The sequence below is a fragment of the Mastigoproctus giganteus genome, chromosome 11 (assembly GCF_048544385.1).
Source record: "Mastigoproctus giganteus isolate SK-2022 chromosome 11, ASM4854438v1, whole genome shotgun sequence".
Taxonomy (NCBI): domain Eukaryota; kingdom Metazoa; phylum Arthropoda; class Arachnida; order Uropygi; family Thelyphonidae; genus Mastigoproctus; species Mastigoproctus giganteus.
This window is the reverse complement of record NC_143585.1, coordinates 118,562,476-118,582,286: the sequence shown is the minus strand read 5'-3', so window position 1 is coordinate 118,582,286 and position 19,811 is coordinate 118,562,476. Positions and strand designations below refer to the sequence as shown.

Sequence of the window (19,811 nt, the reverse complement as noted above, 5' to 3'; positions counted from 1 at the left end):
AAAAGTAGAGTCAGGAAAGCACAGAGTGTACGCAAGAAAGGAGGATATAGCTAAAAATATGGAGGATGTAGGCGAACCCATCCTCCAAGTTATCAATGGACCAATAAGCGCCATCAGGTGAAAGGGGAACCCAGGAAAAAGGATAAATAAGACGCGGCAAGAGAGCTCTGTGTAAGTCGCCACTGGTGAATCAGATGGTCTGTGGGCCAGTATCCTATCCAGGTTAAGACTGGTTGGCCAGTTGTGTTAGGATCAGATGTTTGGAGTGTTCCTATTCTGCATTGGCAATAAAGTGCTCCATATTGTGAAGAGGGCTGGTGCAAACTTGGTAAACTCATAGTAGTAGTTTTCTTCTTTGATTAATAAGAATGAAGTATTTGAGTATACAAGAATGAATGAATGGTACTACACTGACAGTGGTAGAGAATGAAAAGGACCTGGGGTAATCGTGCAGGCAGATATGAAGTTTTCTGAGCAGAGCAGATGGTCTGCATAGCTCATGGTGTCTTCTCAATGATATACAGGATTTTTCTAGCAGGGATAAGGAGGTGATTATCCCCTTGTATAAAGCAATGGTCAGGCCACACCTTGAGTACTGTATACAGGTCTGGAGACCTCATTTTAAGAAGGATATAGAGCTGCTGGAATGAGTACAGAGAAGGGCAACAAGATTAGTGAACAGAACAAAGGGTTGCTCTTACAAAGAAAGGCTTAAGTTTTTCAAATTACAGTGTCTGGAGACTAGGCACCTGCGAGGTGATTGAGGTACATAAAGTCTTGAATGGTTTGAGCATGCTCAATGCTGATGGGATTCTTCCTCTTGCTCAGAATAATCGCCTGAGAGGACATATATTCAAATCGGGGAAAGGCAGTTGTAGGATAAATGTGCAGAAGTTTGCCTTTAGCTAGTGTGTGGTTGATTGCTGCAACAAACTTCCATCTGTTGTTGTAGAAGTTGATAGCTTAAATAGATTCAAGGCAGAACTAGACAAACATATGGAGCGATGGAAGGGTAAAATGAGAAGATTTTTTTTGGCTAATGCTATACAAGCTTGCTTTCTTGCATCACGTGCCATTACTAATGCTAATATTATGCATAAATATATAGATTTGTTTGTAACGTATACATATGTTGTAAATATTAAATAATAATAAAAAATATACTACATGTAATCCCGAAGTTTACATTCTCTCCCCTACCTTTGTAAACGCTCTGGATTCAACACTGGTGACGAGGTTCCAAACAAAACATTATGCAGACCATGATGTGCAAGTACTCTCAGTTCTAATGCCTTTGATGTTTGGGGTTTTATAAAAAACAACAAGTCATAATAGAGGCATATCACATTTAAGTGGTCATACTTCTGAGTTAATAAAGTATTTGAGTATATAAGAATAACTTTAGGTCTTCAGTTTAGCTTAACGACTTTGGAGTTGTGAATAGATAGCTGTTATTTCTGAATAATTTAATAATAAGCAATTGCAGAAGTAAACACTTTTCTAGCTCATGGTTACAATTCGATAGTCACAGCTCCCTTGCAGAAGCAAGTCAAGTTGCAGCATAATTAGCTTTAATGGAGAGTCTTTGCATCTTAATATACAGCTGCAATAAAATTATAAATAGCTGCTTATTTATAACTGGAAACGTTAAGTGGTTTTGGAAAGAACAGCAATAAATTAATTCTACAGGCAATGGAATAAATTATTCTAATCAGAAATTACTTAATCAAACAGGAGGTACTCTCGGTAATCTGCATTTTCATCATGCGTACTTCATTGTACATTTCATCAAAAATACTTGTACACATTAAAAAAATAGTGTGCTATATATTACTGCATGCACAGTACATGTACGGTATATATAGTAAATATGAGACAGTACAGGGTTGTTAAAATTAAAGTATTCCTATGTAGAGGGCTCTGGAGCGAGTTCAAAAGCTCGTACTGAAAATAAATTTGGACAACAGGTACAATAAAGAATGTGCTTGCCATTTATTGGAAAAATTAGTTACAAAATTTGTCACTGTATGGCGCTGTGTCACTGTATGGTGCGTAACTATCTTAGTTATGATTATGCATAATCATAAGTTATTGTCACAGTGCCACCACTCAGCTCTACTGTACTGTATAAAAGCAAAGCAGTCTCTTCAAAATCATACAGTAGATGTCTGCCTGCACTACAGCAGCAATACCAACAATGTTGCAGGAAAAGGCACTATTAGTGAAACTTTACTATCAGAACAGCTGCAGCTATTAGAGAATTCTGGTGTCAGAAGCGCATAAGTGGACCTATAACTGTTTATGCTGTCCGCAAAATGATTGCAAAATTTGAAGCGACAGTACATATTGGTGTTCAACCAGGTAGAGGTCGAGTGGACTCCTCTCATGTTGAAGATTTGGCTATGGCTGCCGTGGATTTATCAAGTCAATTGCCACGTGGTAGTGCAAGTGTGCCAGCTGTTTCCCTTGAAGTGGACATGCCGTATTCCACTGTAATGCTAGTAATGAGTCAGGTGTTGCTGTGCTATCCTTACAAGACGCACATGATACAGCAGCTAAAGAATGGTGATGCAGATATTCGTTTCGCCTACTCACTTTAGTTTCTGGCATGAATGACAGTGGATATCACTTGGCCATAGAACATCCTTTGGAGTGATGAAGTCCACTTCTGCTTAAATGGACAAGTGAATACGCACAACTGTCGCATTTTGGCAATAGAAAACCCTCGAGTTATCCAAGAGGTCACGTTGCATTCTCCAAAAGTGACAGTGTGGTGTGGATTTACAGCCACATTCATGATTGGGCCATATTTTTTTGAAAAGGTAACATTGACTGAATCCCCCACCTGTTCCATCAATGGACAGCGATATTATGAAATATTGGTAAATTTCGCAATACCAGAGCTGCAACAACGTGGGTGCCTTCAGGATACCCATATTCATGCAAGATGGTGTGCCACCCCACATTCACCGTTATGTCCAAAGATTGCTAAGGCAACACTTTACAGACGAATGGGTCACCAGCCATTGTTTCCAGACATCTTGGCCACTCCGATTACCGGACCTCATCCCATGCGACTTCTGGTTGTGGAGTTTTTTGAAGAACCAGCTGTATTGGGAAGGATGTCAAACTCTGGCAGGTCTGAAGGACAGCATTAGACATCATGTGCTGGCTATTCCAGTTGACATGTAATGTTCTGCTGTAGAAAATGCTGTTCTTCGAATGGAAACTGTTGTTGATCAAAATGGAGGGCACATTGAACAATTGTAGCGCTGTTCAAGTGATTTGTATTACTACAGTGCCACATAGTGACAAATTTTGTAACTATTTTTGTTTCCCAATAAATGGCGAGCGCATTCTTTATTGTACCTTTTGTCCAAATTTCTCTTCAGTATGAGCCTTAGAACTCGCTACATAGGGATACTTTAATTTTAACAACCCTGTACATTATATAAAAGCTGAAAACATTATGAAGTCATGGGAAAGTTCTTAATAATTCGTACATGTTTCTTCGGTATAATGAGCTTCCAGATTACGAATATGCGATTTACGGATGTTCGTAATCTGAGAGCTCTGTATTGAAGAAACTCCTTGGAAAGGTGTTGCGATGAGAGACCAGGGTCATTACAGCATCAACCGCCATATACAACTAGGGATTCCAGATCCAAAACACAAACAACCAGTCTTGAAAAAAAATATATATACCATAAAAAAACTCGGTAAAACTCCAGATCTTGGGTACTAGTCCATATTTCAACAAACGGACAGGAAAAAAGGGTTGATTTTTTATTGACAGGTGCCACACTGCGTTCCCCGCCAACTGTCCTCTTAGGTTGATATGCCTAGGGTGTTTCCCTCCCACCGTTTTTAAATTGGGAACTCGTTTTCCGATTTTAAAACAGCGGGATGGGGAGGGAATAAACACCCTACCTACGCTAAACAATCCCCCCCTCCTCGACGACACAAAATCATTAAGAAAACTCCTTCACAATAATCACCAAATCACAGAACTCGACTGTACAATCACTCCGTTCTGCGACCACGCCCACTACGCGAAGACAAGTGGCACCCAAATAATGGAGCCAAAAACTCATGTATTACGATGTATATGAAATAAATATAGTATATTTATAAGTATAAATATAAATACTATATTTATATTACTTTTCTCTTAATTATTATTTTAAAATTTTATATTAAAGGAACTATGTAAAAGAGTGGTTTGTTTGTTATTTGGTTTTTAGGAGCATTAGCAACTAAGGCCATATTGCTCCGGGAATATGCGGTGATCATTCCCTGATCTTTCCGCATCCCCGTATTTGGTGGTGACGGGATCGAACCCCGGTCTAATCAAGAAGCGTGCGTTACACACTGCTGCTTCTTCCCACCTGGCTACGGAGGCGCCAAAAGAGTGGTTATGACATCGATGTAATAATACTTCATTTTTATAATTTTCATTATTGACTTATTCCAAATTTAAACTTTGTATATATATATATATATATTGCTAAAAAGGAATTACACATAAACAGAAATAGATCAAAATGCAGTTAAGCGGCGGTCTTGACGACTAAACGTGAAACCACGTGACTTGCAGTTTGTGTTGCCGAGGAGGGGAGATGCTTAGCTTAGTTAAGGTGTGTATCCCCCGCTCCTATCCGCTGTTTTAAAATCGGAAAACGAGATCCAGATTTTAAAACAGCGGCAAGTGGGGGATTAACACCCCAGGCATCAGGGGCTGGCGACCACCCGAGGGTGAAAGGGGTGCACTGCACTCGGGCGTCAATTCAAGGGGCGCCTGAAAACCTGTAACTTACATACATATATGAAGAAAATTTTAAAGGGGGCGCCAGATTTAAATTGGCACTCGGGCGCCACATACCACAGAACGCCCTTGCCAGGCATGTCAACCACTGCTACTCGCAATGATCCACCACGCAAGTAAATCACGTAGTTTCCCTTTTAGGTCTTAATGCCCGCTTAACTGCATTTTTACCCAGAAATATTTTAAAAATGTGATAAATTTACAAAATCAAAAGTTTTAAACAAAACAAAAACTGAATGCATACTACATACTTCTAATAAACGTGCTTCTCTAAGAATAATAGAAAAGATGAAATGAGTCCACCTATGGTTGCCAGATTTTTTGATAGACACACATTTATTAAACAAAATATTTATTTCGATTTCAATATATTGACTTGTAGCAAAATGATCAGCATAAAATAAATATTTTCTTTCAAACAAGCAAAATCAGGTGAAAGATGTTTTTTAACAAATAATTAAAAATAAATATCTAGTTATATTTGTTAAAGAAATATAAAAGAAACACATCGACTCTTTCTTCTGGATATGACATTCCCTATTGTCTTTTTTATTAATGTATTATTATTATAGTTTTGCCATATGGTGCAAGGAAGCCTGAGGCTTATGCTACATCAGCCAAAAAAAAAAAAAAAAAAAAAAAAATCCTTCCCGAGTTACCCTGAGAGAGAGAGAGAGAGAGAGAGAAGTAGAAAGGAATCACCAAGAAAGAGAAGAATGATGATATCCAGCTCATGACCCTGGGTGTGCCAAGCCCATACTCACCAGATGTGTCTTCGTTATGTAATCCAACATTTCCAAAAATTGTAATCAAAATTAACAAAACAACTCTGTACATTGACGGTGTCGATGGCACGGTGATTCTTTTCATCGAACTCTGTATTTCCATTAAAAGAAAACATTCTTTCGTTGGCATTTCCAATGTGGCTGGGAATAGTAAACAGATATTCACATATTTGCATAATATTTGCACATGCATAAGCTTGCTTTCTTGCATCATATGCCTCTACTAATGCCAATGCTAATGCCATTGTAAAATTGTTTTTATACTGTTCAAAAAATTCCGTTTTCATTTTTGAAAAATACTTAAACGCACTTTCCGATGATATTTTCCAGTTCCAGTAGGTTCATGTTCACTTATGAGTTCGTAATCTCCGTTATGTTTCAAGTGAATTTCTTTCTTTTTCTTTGTGAAACCGGTACGTGGGTAGAAAGACCTTTCGGGATCATCGACATTGGAAGGTCCCGAAAAGTCTTTTCTTAGGTTGCTTAATGACTACGGGTCAAGCAACCTAAGCGCATCTTATAAAAGATCTATCCCCTTACAGAATAACGCATTTCCATTTATCTTCTCTAATAAAAAGGATGGTTTGTACCCTTACATTAGGAAATGGATTGGAATGAATGCAACTATTACCGTTTGAAGGTCAAACTATAACCGTTGCACAACGGTTATAGTTTGACGTTAAAGTTCTTTTAAGTCTGTGGCCCAGGCCACAGACTTAAAAGAACCCCAAGTCCCAACAAAATGATGGCTCCCATTAATCTAAGCAAGCGATCGTCCTTGCTGTTCCTTTCTCCTAGCACTGATTCTCGCATCCAGGTCCCCTCCCCCAAAACTGTAAGACTAGCCTTGTACACAAAATTTCTCTACTGAAATAAGATAGTGCTAGTGTATTTATTTGAAGTAGTGCACTATTAAGACAACTCATTGTGAATATTTAGAGCGTTCGACTGGGGTATACTCACACAGACTTGGTCGAATTCTGCGTAAGCCTATCGTTAGATGGTTTGCTTTGCTTTGCCGACCGGGTTAGTCAGGTGGGTAAAGTGACTGCCTAGCAACCCGAAGGTCGCGGGTTCGAATCCCGCCTCGGGCTTGGATCACAGTAAAATGCAAAAACTTTGGGAGGTGCATTATGGCCATAGAAGCTGATGCTCTAACAAGGAAAAAAAAAAAAAAAAGATGGTTTGTTTTGTTAAAACAATTATTTTTCTGTGATGAGCGAGTAGTCTCACTCGAGGAATCCTTCGTTGATTATATAGCGAGCCCATTATTAAATGATTGATAGCATTATAAATTGTTCCGCTCCAAGGATGCAGATTGAGAGTTTGATTATGGATCTTAATAATAGTAAATCATAACGAAATCCGAATTTTTAATGGATATGGTTTAACAGACGAAACTGATCACAAAAATTAAGACGAAAAAAAAAAAAAAAAAGCAGACCGGTTAAAAACTACAAGCTGGCAATTCGGTTTTCATCTTGCTCTTATTAATGTGTGCATTTAACATATTAAGTTATACAGGTATAGGATATCAATTATAATATAATATCTATTACGCACACTGGTTGTGTTTTACACACACATATACCCATCAAAACTGGCAACATTCACCCACCATTCTTATTTCCAATTCCAAATCGTTACCCCTGGAGACCACAGGACTAGGCCACGGGAATTCCATGTTCTTCAAATTCTGGTTAACGTTATCAGCTGTTACAGCCGATGTAGCCATTAGTGATTAGCAAGAACTATCGGGAATATACGCATCAAAAATGTCGCAGTCAGCGACCTTAATCGGTGACACCTTATGTGATAGGGAAAGACAACGCGTGTCTCTTATAGAGAAAAACTGAATGAACAACGTTCCTTTGAGATGAAAGTACAACTTTGCCGCAGTGAGTTGATCACTGTCTAAAAATAACGAAGGTTACCTTGCAAATTTAGACTGACGCTGCTGTAAGGGTGAGAGAGTAGTGACGTCAAATTAATATACAGTATAAATAAAAGGCATCTTCGAGGGTTATTAGACTTTTGAAGAGTCTGACCAGCACCAGAACTGAATTGGAAGTATGAAAGAAAAGATGCTTTAAATAACAGTGACTCTCAAATTCTGATGGGCAGTTAAGTTTCTTACCAAGAAAAATTCTGTGTGCCAGCCACCCTGGCATATATACAGCGCAGAGAGAAGCTAATCTCGGTTTGTCACCTTTCGTGTAACTGTGTTCGTTTTGACTTTTATTCGTGCTTCAAATGTAAGCAAGCAAGCAAGCAAAGGTGTTACGGCTGATATTAAATTAAAGTTTATTTAGTCAAATAAATGGATGGATGCACAATTTTTAGAGATATTTTAATATCGAGGTTGTTGCAATATTGTATGAAAGAGAGAAAAAAATAAAAAGGCTGGTATACTGAGAGAACCTCCATTTAACTTCTTGAAAATGATATGGCTAAAGTACTGTATTTTAAAAAATCAAGAAACTTGAGAAAAAAGAGAGTGAAAGAAATGGTTATTTTTGTAATTACACCAGCTCACTAGCACAACTTTCGCGATCTCAGTAACCCTCTATCGGTTTCGCCACTTGTCATTCGTTTGTCGGATTTCGCTTTGAATCTCCGGCGCGACTGAAGTTGGCTGATCTCAGACAGAGGGGGTAGGCTTTTTCTTCATGAGTTATTCAAGTTTTTTAGTCCACAAAACGTGCATATCGGTAGTGAACACAGTTAATTTTCAGGTGAACAATACAAAAAAAGTTGCTATTTGCGTATTTATTGTTGTTGTTATTGGGGTTTAACGACACACGGGCTACTAAGGCCAAATTGTGTCTATTCGTAGTTTATTTGGAAGCAGCATTTATTTTACAGTATAGTATTAAGTTGAGCAAATATTATGTTGTGAGGTATGAGGCAGTGAAAGTTAAAATAATTACTTTTATTTAGTATTGGTTATCAGTTACTGGCATTGTTATTGGTATTATTAGTTAATAAATTAGTAATTAATTGATAAGATTATTAGTTATTTTTCACTTCTATTAATGAAAAATAAAATTCAATTAATTTAACAAATAAAAAAAAATTGAATGAGCCTGAAATGTAACGTACTGCATACATCACCTAACATTTATGCAGCTTAAATTTTCTACTGCACTATTAATAATTTTACAGTAAAGCGCTTTTTTCTTTATTAATTACTGTTCAGTTATTCTTCTATCAAAGTAATACAAAATCATGTGAAATAATAAACTAATATTTGCAAAGTGGAAAAGGTTTAAATAAATGAATAATCTTTATTGTATTCTAAGCAGAGTTCTGTAAGGACCCGTCCTTACATTAATTAATAAAAATTGTTAAATATTATGAGAATTTAACTGTAATACGAATAGTGGTTTTCTGATAAAAACAACATGGGTTAAGAAGCTCTGGAATTCAAAAATACCTTCCAGTCACTCCCTGTTTAGTTGTAGTTTGTTTGTATGGAAATTCTTTGACGAGTCAGTAAAAGTAAATAACCGTGACAAATCCCCATTAAGACAGAGGCAGATGCACCATAGTAAGGGCCAAGAGCACTTAAGTTGGCTCTCTTAGAAATTTCACGGTGAAACGCCATTAGAGGTGGGCGACGTCACCAGGTGTGCGCGCGTGAGGTCACGGGAAGAGCTGTGACGTTTCTCAGTTAACCTGAACTTCCGCCTCTCGTTCTAGATGGTTCTCGTATATTCTAGGCCACGGAAGTTGGGAAGAAGACCCGCCCACGGAAGATGAGAGGAGACAAATGAGAGCACAGGAAAAGGGATGCGCAGATCTCCTATTGGCCAGGAAGAAAGTGGAGGGAATTTTGAGAGGGAGATTAGGAAGAAGTTTTCGTGGCATTCAGTGAGAAGCTTTCGTGGCATTCGGAAGAAGTTTTCGGAGGAGTCGGAAGAAGTTCTCGAAGCGGTCTGGAGAATGATTTGAATGAGTTGGAGAACGATACAAAGCAGAGCAGTAGTCTAATTTGGGTGATAGCTGCAGCCCTGAGGTAGATGGAAGCAATGATAGAAATTCTGCGTATCCCGACAGCCCGTAGGAATGTTCACCTGTAAGCATGGAAGCCGTAGCAAGGAAGAATCACATCCTGAAAATTATATAGGCAAAGCCAGTCTAATGAGTGGTCGAACCATTGACCTACTAGACAACTCCTCTATCCACGGAAGAAGAAATGCTGACCGGTAAAGAATATACGACCCTGATTGATTCCAGCCACGCAGTATCCGGTAGGGAGACACCATAAATCACCGAGATCCCCAAATGAGCGCCCCCGCATTCCAGTACCTGAATGACCGATATGAAAGGAAGCCGAGCAGAGAGGAAAGTTCCAGGCCAAACACGTAAGTGCTAGAGAGTTTACCGAAATAGGTGTACCTAATTTATTAAGGAGAGGACTTTAGGAGAAATAAGTATATATAGTTAAGGAGGGAGATTTAAGCAATGAATATATGTATAAAAGTGTAATGTATTTAAGACGGACGTAGCCTATAATTTGAAGTGAAGCTCCTCATAATAATGCTTGCTGGAAGGAGAGGTTATAATAGATAATTGAGAATTGTTTAGGGTTGGGAAAGTTTTTTTTATATTATATATGAAGTTAAAGGTTGGAATTTTGAATTATTTATGAGTTGATTTGTGGAGAGTATTTCTGATTTGAGTAGGGGCTAATTAAAAGTGATATATATATAAAGGTATAGAGGATTAACGGTCCTGAAGGGTAATGTTAAATTGAATTGATTAATATTTCCTGTTAACCTGATTGCAGTAAGGGTGTCTAATTGAATAAATGAAATTTTCGTACAAATTGAGACACGAACTCTGAAGGGTTTTGTGAGCCAGTTCATTGGCTGGTAGTTGTTGGTTTGTTATACAGACTGTTCAGAAGAAGAGTTGGAAGAATCTATGTAAAGTGAATACCACGACCTATTGAAGTCCCTGTAAAGAACATGAAGAGACACCATAGCATAATGAATAATAATGTGTATTAGAATAGGATATCGGATGATGAAACATTTGAGTTTGAACAAGATATTTACACATATAAAGGTTAATGAAATAACAAGTCACTATTATTAGTTTCTGTATGATATGTTAATAAACATTGTTTTATTTTACATTCATGTGTTGGAGTCTGTCATTCCGAAACTCAGCCAATCCTGTGGAGAAATACTTAAAATAATTAAGGTCCCCTACGAGTCAGGTAATCTTCTGAGATCAAACAAGTCAGATGCAAAGTGGGGAATATAAATAACAAATAATAACAAAATAAAAGGTAATATAAAAATATATATAAGATAGAAACCCCACCCCCACAATTGGCGACCCAGCCAGGGATAAATAGAGATAGATTGTTTCATCATTAAAACGACCCCCACAATTGGCGAGCGAAAGCCAGGATAATTCTGCACAATGGAAGGCTGAGTTCAGAACGACAGGAAAATATACATACATGTATATATATATGTAATCAGTTGCTGAAACTGTAAAATTTAGCTGGCGAGCCAGAAAGCGTAAGTTAGAATTATATATGTATTACTGAGTTGATTATTGTTGAATGAATTTTAGATGGAACAGGTAAATAACGGTGGATTTTAGAGACAAGTATTGATTTAGCGTTGAACTGGAAATTATTATTTATGTACAATTGAATTAATTAGTGAGACCGGACAGGGAAACTTCAAGGATAGATAGGTAAAAAATTAATAAGTTTTATAATTATTGGGTGTTGAAATTTCACTAATTGAGTTAATGGTAAATTGAATTAGATTATCTAATATAGTTAAAGAATTGTAGAAAGATTATTCGGCAGACATATTGATTAGTTAAAGTTGATAGCTAGAGATTAATAGATATAAAATAAAAATGCCAAGAAAGGGTAGGAAACGCGGCGAGGACTGCGAAAATTTTGGGGGCCACAGTGACGAACATGAAGGCCAAGAAAAACCAGAGGTGAGAATGGTAAGCGGGGTAGCAAAGGGGTCAGGACAAATCAAATACAGCAAGTATTTGAAACCATTCAAGGGGGAATCAGGTGAAAGAGTGGAAAAATTTATTAATAAGTTAAAGCTAATTAAGGATAAGGAAGAGTTAAGCGATATGGATGTCATAACTATAAGGGAAATAAACGCAATGACCGACAGAAAGCAGTCTGAAATAGGAAAGGAATCGAGGGAATGGGGAAGCGAAATCGAAGGGTTAGCTAAACATTTAAATAGCATCGAAAGAAAGATGGAGTGGATGATGGAAAGGCTCTCTTTAAGCAATGATGCTAGAGAAATTCAGCAACAAACGGAAGTGAAACAAAGATTGGGTATAGTTTCACGAACAAACGAGGGGGGAGAAAATGGCTGTGATGAGAAGGATCGCAAATTAAATGGAGCAACAGAAATTAAAGGAATCGAAGGATTGGGAAGTTACAGAACTGAAGCTTCCAGTGAGGAGAAGGCATACAAACTGAAGGAAATAAACAGGATGCAGCAAATGTATCTAGGAGCAGTATTCGACGAAAATATGGGATGGGAGTAAGTAATGAAGCTTAATATAAGTTTAAGTAATGTCTGGTATATGAGTGTAATTAGAAAGTATAGAAAGGCAATTAGAGGAGATTGGCTGTCAATTAAGTGGATCTGGGATAAAGGCATATCCGTCTGAGGAAAGAAAAGAAAGAAAAAAATTTACATATGGAATATAAATTTTTTTAGGGGAAGAGGAATGCTATGTAAGGACCCGTCCTTACATTAATTAATAAAAATTGTTAAATATTATGAGAATTTAACTGTAATACGAATAGTGGTTTTCTGATAAAAACAACATGGGTTAAGAAGCTCTGGAATTCAAAAATACCTTCCAGTCACTCCCTGTTTAGTTGTAGTTTGTTTGTATGGAAATTCTTTGACGAGTCAGTAAAAGTAAATAACCGTGACAAATCCCCATTAAGACAGAGGCAGATGCACCATAGTAAGGGCCAAGAGCACTTAAGTTGGCTCTCTTAGAAATTTCACGGTGAAACGCCATTAGAGGTGGGCGACGTCACCAGGTGTGCGCGCGTGAGGTCACGGGAAGAGCTGTGACGTTTCTCAGTTAACCTGAACTTCCGCCTCTCGTTCTAGATGGTTCTCGTATATTCTAGGCCACGGAAGTTGGGAAGAAGACCCGCCCACGGAAGATGAGAGGAGACAAATGAGAGCACAGGAAAAGGGATGCGCAGATCTCCTATTGGCCAGGAAGAAAGTGGAGGGAATTTTGAGAGGGAGATTAGGAAGAAGTTTTCGTGGCATTCAGTGAGAAGCTTTCGTGGCATTCGGAAGAAGTTTTCGGAGGAGTCGGAAGAAGTTCTCGAAGCGGTCTGGAGAATGATTTGAATGAGTTGGAGAACGATACAAAGCAGAGCAGTAGTCTAATTTGGGTGATAGCTGCAGCCCTGAGGTAGATGGAAGCAATGATAGAAATTCTGCGTATCCCGACAGCCCGTAGGAATGTTCACCTGTAAGCATGGAAGCCGTAGCAAGGAAGAATCACATCCTGAAAATTATATAGGCAAAGCCAGTCTAATGAGTGGTCGAACCATTGACCTACTAGACAACTCCTCTATCCACGGAAGAAGAAATGCTGACCGGTAAAGAATATACGACCCTGATTGATTCCAGCCACGCAGTATCCGGTAGGGAGACACCATAAATCACCGAGATCCCCAAATGAGCGCCCCCGCATTCCAGTACCTGAATGACCGATATGAAAGGAAGCCGAGCAGAGAGGAAAGTTCCAGGCCAAACACGTAAGTGCTAGAGAGTTTACCGAAATAGGTGTACCTAATTTATTAAGGAGAGGACTTTAGGAGAAATAAGTATATATAGTTAAGGAGGGAGATTTAAGCAATGAATATATGTATAAAAGTGTAATGTATTTAAGACGGACGTAGCCTATAATTTGAAGTGAAGCTCCTCATAATAATGCTTGCTGGAAGGAGAGGTTATAATAGATAATTGAGAATTGTTTAGGGTTGGGAAAGTTTTTTTTATATTATATATGAAGTTAAAGGTTGGAATTTTGAATTATTTATGAGTTGATTTGTGGAGAGTATTTCTGATTTGAGTAGGGGCTAATTAAAAGTGATATATATATAAAGGTATAGAGGATTAACGGTCCTGAAGGGTAATGTTAAATTGAATTGATTAATATTTCCTGTTAACCTGATTGCAGTAAGGGTGTCTAATTGAATAAATGAAATTTTCGTACAAATTGAGACACGAACTCTGAAGGGTTTTGTGAGCCAGTTCATTGGCTGGTAGTTGTTGGTTTGTTATACAGACTGTTCAGAAGAAGAGTTGGAAGAATCTATGTAAAGTGAATACCACGACCTATTGAAGTCCCTGTAAAGAACATGAAGAGACACCATAGCATAATGAATAATAATGTGTATTAGAATAGGATATCGGATGATGAAACATTTGAGTTTGAACAAGATATTTACACATATAAAGGTTAATGAAATAACAAGTCACTATTATTAGTTTCTGTATGATATGTTAATAAACATTGTTTTATTTTACATTCATGTGTTGGAGTCTGTCATTCCGAAACTCAGCCAATCCTGTGGAGAAATACTTAAAATAATTAAGGTCCCCTACGAGTCAGGTAATCTTCTGAGATCAAACAAGTCAGATGCAAAGTGGGGAATATAAATAACAAATAATAACAAAATAAAAGGTAATATAAAAATATATATAAGATAGAAACCCCACCCCCACAATTGGCGACCCAGCCAGGGATAAATAGAGATAGATTGTTTCATCATTAAAACGACCCCCACAGTTCCCACTCACAAATTTTAAAAAAACTTAGATTGCAACTTAAATAAACCCCCCAAAAAAAACACCTAGTTTTCATCATATAGTATAGCAACACAAATAAGATAAAACTTACCATGCAAAAATATCTTTTATTTAATTGTAATCAGAATTTTCATCCCACTCAGTTCCCTCCACATTTATTTTTTGAAGTTCTTTCATTTTTTTTCAAACATTCTTCGTATCTTTTATGACAAGTTCTTTGCCTTGTATGACTTCTTTTACCAATTCTGATTTAGGTTTCCATGTATAGCAATTTTGATTACATATATTTATCACCTGTTTTGCCATTAGTCGATTTTTCACAGTTTCTGGTTTAAGGGAGTTTGTGGCTTTTGTTTTTATATGGTTTACTTGGGAGAAGATTCTTTCTACTCTTGCCGAAGAGTGAGGTAAAATAGCTAGACTGGTCATAACTCAGGGATGGTTTTGTAAGAGAAATCTAAATCTTGATTTAAACGAAATGATCTCCATTCATCATCTAGAAGATCTAGTTTGTCTTCAGAAACAAGGTGAGAGAACTGCATTGCTAAATGGAAAATGGAGGATGGCGAATTGGCACGATCATGTATCACTGCTGGGTCAAGAACATTGAGACTGGCGATAATTCCATCATCATTTAGAGGAAATCTTTTTCTGATTTCCATACAAAGTTCAACAAGAAATTTTAAGCAATCATTTTTAAACCTGCTTTCACTGTCACCAAGTGGTGTTGAATTTAATAAGGCCATACAACAGCTTCCCAAATATATTTTATTCAGAGGCTTATGATTTATTGTATTGCTTGGATCAATTTCAACCAGCTTGCACGAAGTAATGACTTCTTCTTTTATGAAAAAACTAAGAATATTTTTATACTCAATTGAAACCATTGAATGAAGTAAGTGCAATCTGAAATGCTCAGATTGAAATTCAATATTCAGGCAGTTTATTTTCTCCAGTACATATCCTAAAAACAACAACATATGCTTAGTTCCTTTGGTGATCATAGTATTGTAAATATTTCCTGCACCATCGATTTCGTCAATTTTTGATTGAGACTGAAAATAAAGAACTAACGCATCCCACTGCTCAATAATAATTTTTATTACATTGCCATGGGATAACCAACGAGTTTGTGCTAATTTGGGGATTTTATGCTTAGCAGTATCTACAACATCTTGAATCATTTTGAACTCGTTTAATCTTTTACTACTACGGGAAAAATAACAGATATCTTTTATAAATATTTCTAGATATGATGGCAGTACCTTGACTGAATGACTAGCACATAATGCAAAAGAATGGCAAACACATGCCATTATAAATACTGATGGTACATACTTTTTTAGCAATGACTGGAACCCACTCTTAGTACCCATCATAGTGGCACAATTATCACTTACAGAGCCAACGAGATTACTTATTTGAATGTTTTTTTCTATGAAAAGATCTTTTACAGCTTGATAAAGCCCTTCTGAAGTACCATTTTCGACACAAACAGTGTCAAGTAACACATCTACAACATCAAGTTTTTGAATATCAAAATATCTAACAAACAACAGCTAGAACTTGCGATAAAGTTAAATCTGTACTTTCATCTATTATCATTGAAAACTTGTTGTTTCTGCATATGTTAGAAATGTATATATTTTCATGATAGGCTATACCATCTTGTATAAGATAAGAGACTTTAGTCGCCTTCATCTGAACTTGTTTTGCAATATTGCTATCATGAAATGCTTTCTTACATGCTTCTATAAGGTGATCACATTGCGCAAATGGAATATTATGCTCAGAAATGAGTGCAGCAATTGTTAACTCTGCCTTTGCTACTTCTTCATTCTCCGTAGGTTTACGTTTTGTGAAGAACGTGTCTAACGTTGAACTTGTCTTAGCAATATCTGCACTTTTTTTTTTTTAACTGTATTTTTATGCACTAGTAACATCGATTTATTGGCATTCTTTAATTTCATTTCACAACAAATACAGTAAGACGCACCTTTTTCATTAGTCTTCTTTCAACCAATCTTTAATTCGGGATCTTCTAACCATTCATGTCTAAAATTTTGAGTATACCACCGTTTACTCATCTTTCTCTGTGGGGAACAAGTTTCAGACATTGTGGGCAATTTGTGGGTATGGCTAATTAGTAATTATCTTATTTAAAATGTTCTATAAAATAAAAAATAAATCACTAACCCATTAACATAAAATAGAAATAGTCACTACAATTTCAATTTATTATATCACTGTATGTAGTACACGCATAAATGTAAAAATCACACCAAATAATGCAATAATACCACGAACGATCACGAAAGACTGTGCAGTAAAGACCGCCTTCCGCCTGCTCAATAGGCTGTGCATACATGTTAGTAACACGAACATATATGCTTACATGTATGAAGCGTAATTTCATAGTGTAGAACCCTGCGAAAACTTTGAAATCCTTTTACATTTGTAGTATTTTGTACAAGCACTTGAGATATTACAAATTATGATCAGTATTGTTAGAATATAAAATTAAGAAAATTGTAAACTGTTATTAAATGTATTAAATTTTATTGTATTTACAAGAAATAAAAATAAATTTTGACTTAAAATTAAAAATTACCGAAAAAACCCAGATAATGAGATATTTTTGTGAAAAAAACCTATCAACCCAGATGACAATCAAAATACCTGATTCTAAGGTAATGTAATATAAGATAATTAGTTTAAAAATTGAGGAATTGCCTCTATGATGTCTTGTAGAACTCTTCAGTGCTGATACTCTCCGTTGTTGAATAACTATACAAATATATTACATCCCTACCCTGGTAGACAAAATCAATGATCCAATGCATCACGGAATCGGGGGCCCGCGGACCCCAAAATACATCGAATCACCAACCCTAATCTTTGAGCGAGAGAATACAATACGTCCGTATTTTAAAAACAATTTAAATGCTTTGAAGCCAAATAATACTTTTAATACTTTAAAAACTAATATTAAAACATTAAGACTCCTTTGAAACATTAAGAATCTAAAGAATTTTGTTGTTCTGTTATCTATTAATTAAATGGAAGATAAAGAGTGACTGAGGAGTCAGGCGCGAGGATACATAAGTATACGTGCTTTGAGTGACCGGAGTTGAAGCCCGTGACAGAAAATGTATTTATTTATTTATATAAGATAATAATGAATAAGATAATGCAAGAGCCCTTTACAGTGATATTTATATTACTGAGCTCAGCAGAGGTGGAAATAATATCAGTTGCATTTAACCAAGAACCACTGAATTATTATTATTATTAGCCAATCATATGGTGCAAGGATTTTTCTTCAAGCACAGATATAATTATCAAAGTTAGGTGATGTAAGAAGTGCCATACGTTTCAAGCGCTTCGTTTGATTTCTTAAATTAATTGGATTTTTTGTTTTTTCTGTGATTAACAGGGGTAAAAAGTAAATAGCTAATTAACTTATTACACATTATCTTGTTACTATTTAAAGAGGGGGAAAAGTTTCCAGACGAGATTGAGGCTTACAAGAAAAACTCTCAATATGTAATGTACGACTCTTTTCATTCCTATGGCAATATATGGGGGCTGCCCTTGCGTTCAAGATTGCTCACACTGCAAAAGTTCATTCTCCTAGCCATTTCCGGACCTGTAGGACTGTGTAACTGCTGCCTTACAAATTATAGCGGGGTGGGGGATGGACCGCTTGACCTTAAGTAGCGTATAGAGGTCTCTGCATGCTAGCTTAAGGTCAATTTATAGTAAGCAACTTTATATTATACAATTTATATGTAGGAATGCTGTGCTCATATTAAATACAACAGTTTTTGTTTTGGGAAACGGATGATAGAGACTGCAATCTAGGAATCGTTTAGGGTGCAGTTTGTTTACTCCACAGAAATCGTTTCGAGTGCAGGTGGCAATTAATTTCACACTTAATTTGAAGGTAGAAAGAGCGCTCTTTATAACTCAGTGTCTTCCAGTTGGTGCGCTCGCACGCTCGTTTTTTTTTTTTTTTTTTTTTCTACCATTGTCTGCTTTCCTCACTGATACAGTATAATTTGCATCTTACGTATGTGTGTGTGTGTTCAATATAGCATCAATTAATTTAATTTACGACATCTTTATTATTATTATTATTGTTGTTACTGTTGGGCCATCTGGATGATCGCCTGCATCCTGCAGTGATGTGCTGGTTCATTCTGGGCCAGGACGTCATGTGTCATCTGTTATTCCGGGGTTCTTGCAATGTATTTCTTGTAGTTACTAGCGTTTGTTACCTGATCTTAGATGGTGATCATGAATCCTTTAGTCTCGGGGAAGAGCCTTCGGTTCGTGAGCCAAGTGTTGAAAGCCATCTTATCTATGTAGTTTTGGTGGAGGTCATTGTAGTGTCTGCCTGGAGAGTCTTCTTCGCCCATTTTTCTGTTTTTGTTGGTTCAGCCGTTTGTATATCTTTCTTATGGCTTCGTAAATTGGCTCTGTGTTTTCCTGGAAGTCATCGCGCAGGTTCTTAATCGCCTTCTTCTCTTGGTCAATCAATCCCCTCTCTTATTTACGGGCCATGGCCAGTCTCTCGATGGCCGAATACTGGTGGTGTTGGCGACTTTGGTCATCATTAGCCTGTTTGATCTCATAATCTCCTCCAGCTCGCTGTTGGTCCAAGCTATGATCCCGAAGGAATACGGGTGGCAACATGATTACAGCCATAAACATAACTGTTTATGGCTGTAATCATGTTGCCACCATTCAGATTTGATTTTAGCAGGCTTCTCAGTCTCAGATAGTATTTCTCAGTCAGATGGGCTTTGATCTCATTGTGTTCTAACTGGTTGAACTGCATCATCCACTGATATTTGTATGTCCCTCCCGCTGTCATGGCTTCAACCTTTTCACCGGTCTTTAGCTCGTAGTTTCGTCCGACTCGATGTCCTTGAGGCACTCCACAGATCTTATCTAGACCAAATTGCATCTTGATGTCAGTGCTGAACCCTTCGGCGATCCGGAGTGAGTGGCTGTTGGAGTTGCTTCTCAATTGCAGCATAGAGTTTGATGTCATCCATATACATCAGGCAAGAGAGGGTGTACAAATTATTCCTCCCTTCTTTTAAGGTATACCTGTACTTGCTGTTATTGAGCATGGTGGACAGCAGGTTGAGTGCTAGATTGAACCACAGTGGGCTCAGGGCATCTCCCTGGAAGAATCCTCTTCTGATGGTATCGGACTGGTCGTGATTCTCGACCTTCATGGTGGTCCTCCATTTTTCATGGTTTACAGGAAGTGTGTCAGGTTCGGGTTGACTTTGTAGATCTTCAGTGTCTCTATCAGCCAGCTGTGGGACA

General features: G+C 37.2%; 1 protein-coding gene across 3 annotated transcripts in view; it reads right to left on the bottom strand.

Annotated features, from left to right (window-relative positions):
- Positions 1-7,371, bottom strand: part of LOC150078379 (alanine aminotransferase 2-like) — a 107,204-nt gene extending 99,833 nt beyond the window's left edge. For all 3 annotated transcript variants that reach the window (XM_090385398.1, XM_090385397.1, XM_090385399.1), the window contains exon 1: positions 7,229-7,371. In XM_090385398.1, the coding sequence (XP_090241524.1) occupies positions 7,229-7,345 (117 nt within the window). In that variant the 5' untranslated portion in view covers positions 7,346-7,371. The remainder of the gene's footprint in view (positions 1-7,228) is intronic.
- Positions 7,372-19,811: the final 12,440 nt, after the last annotated feature.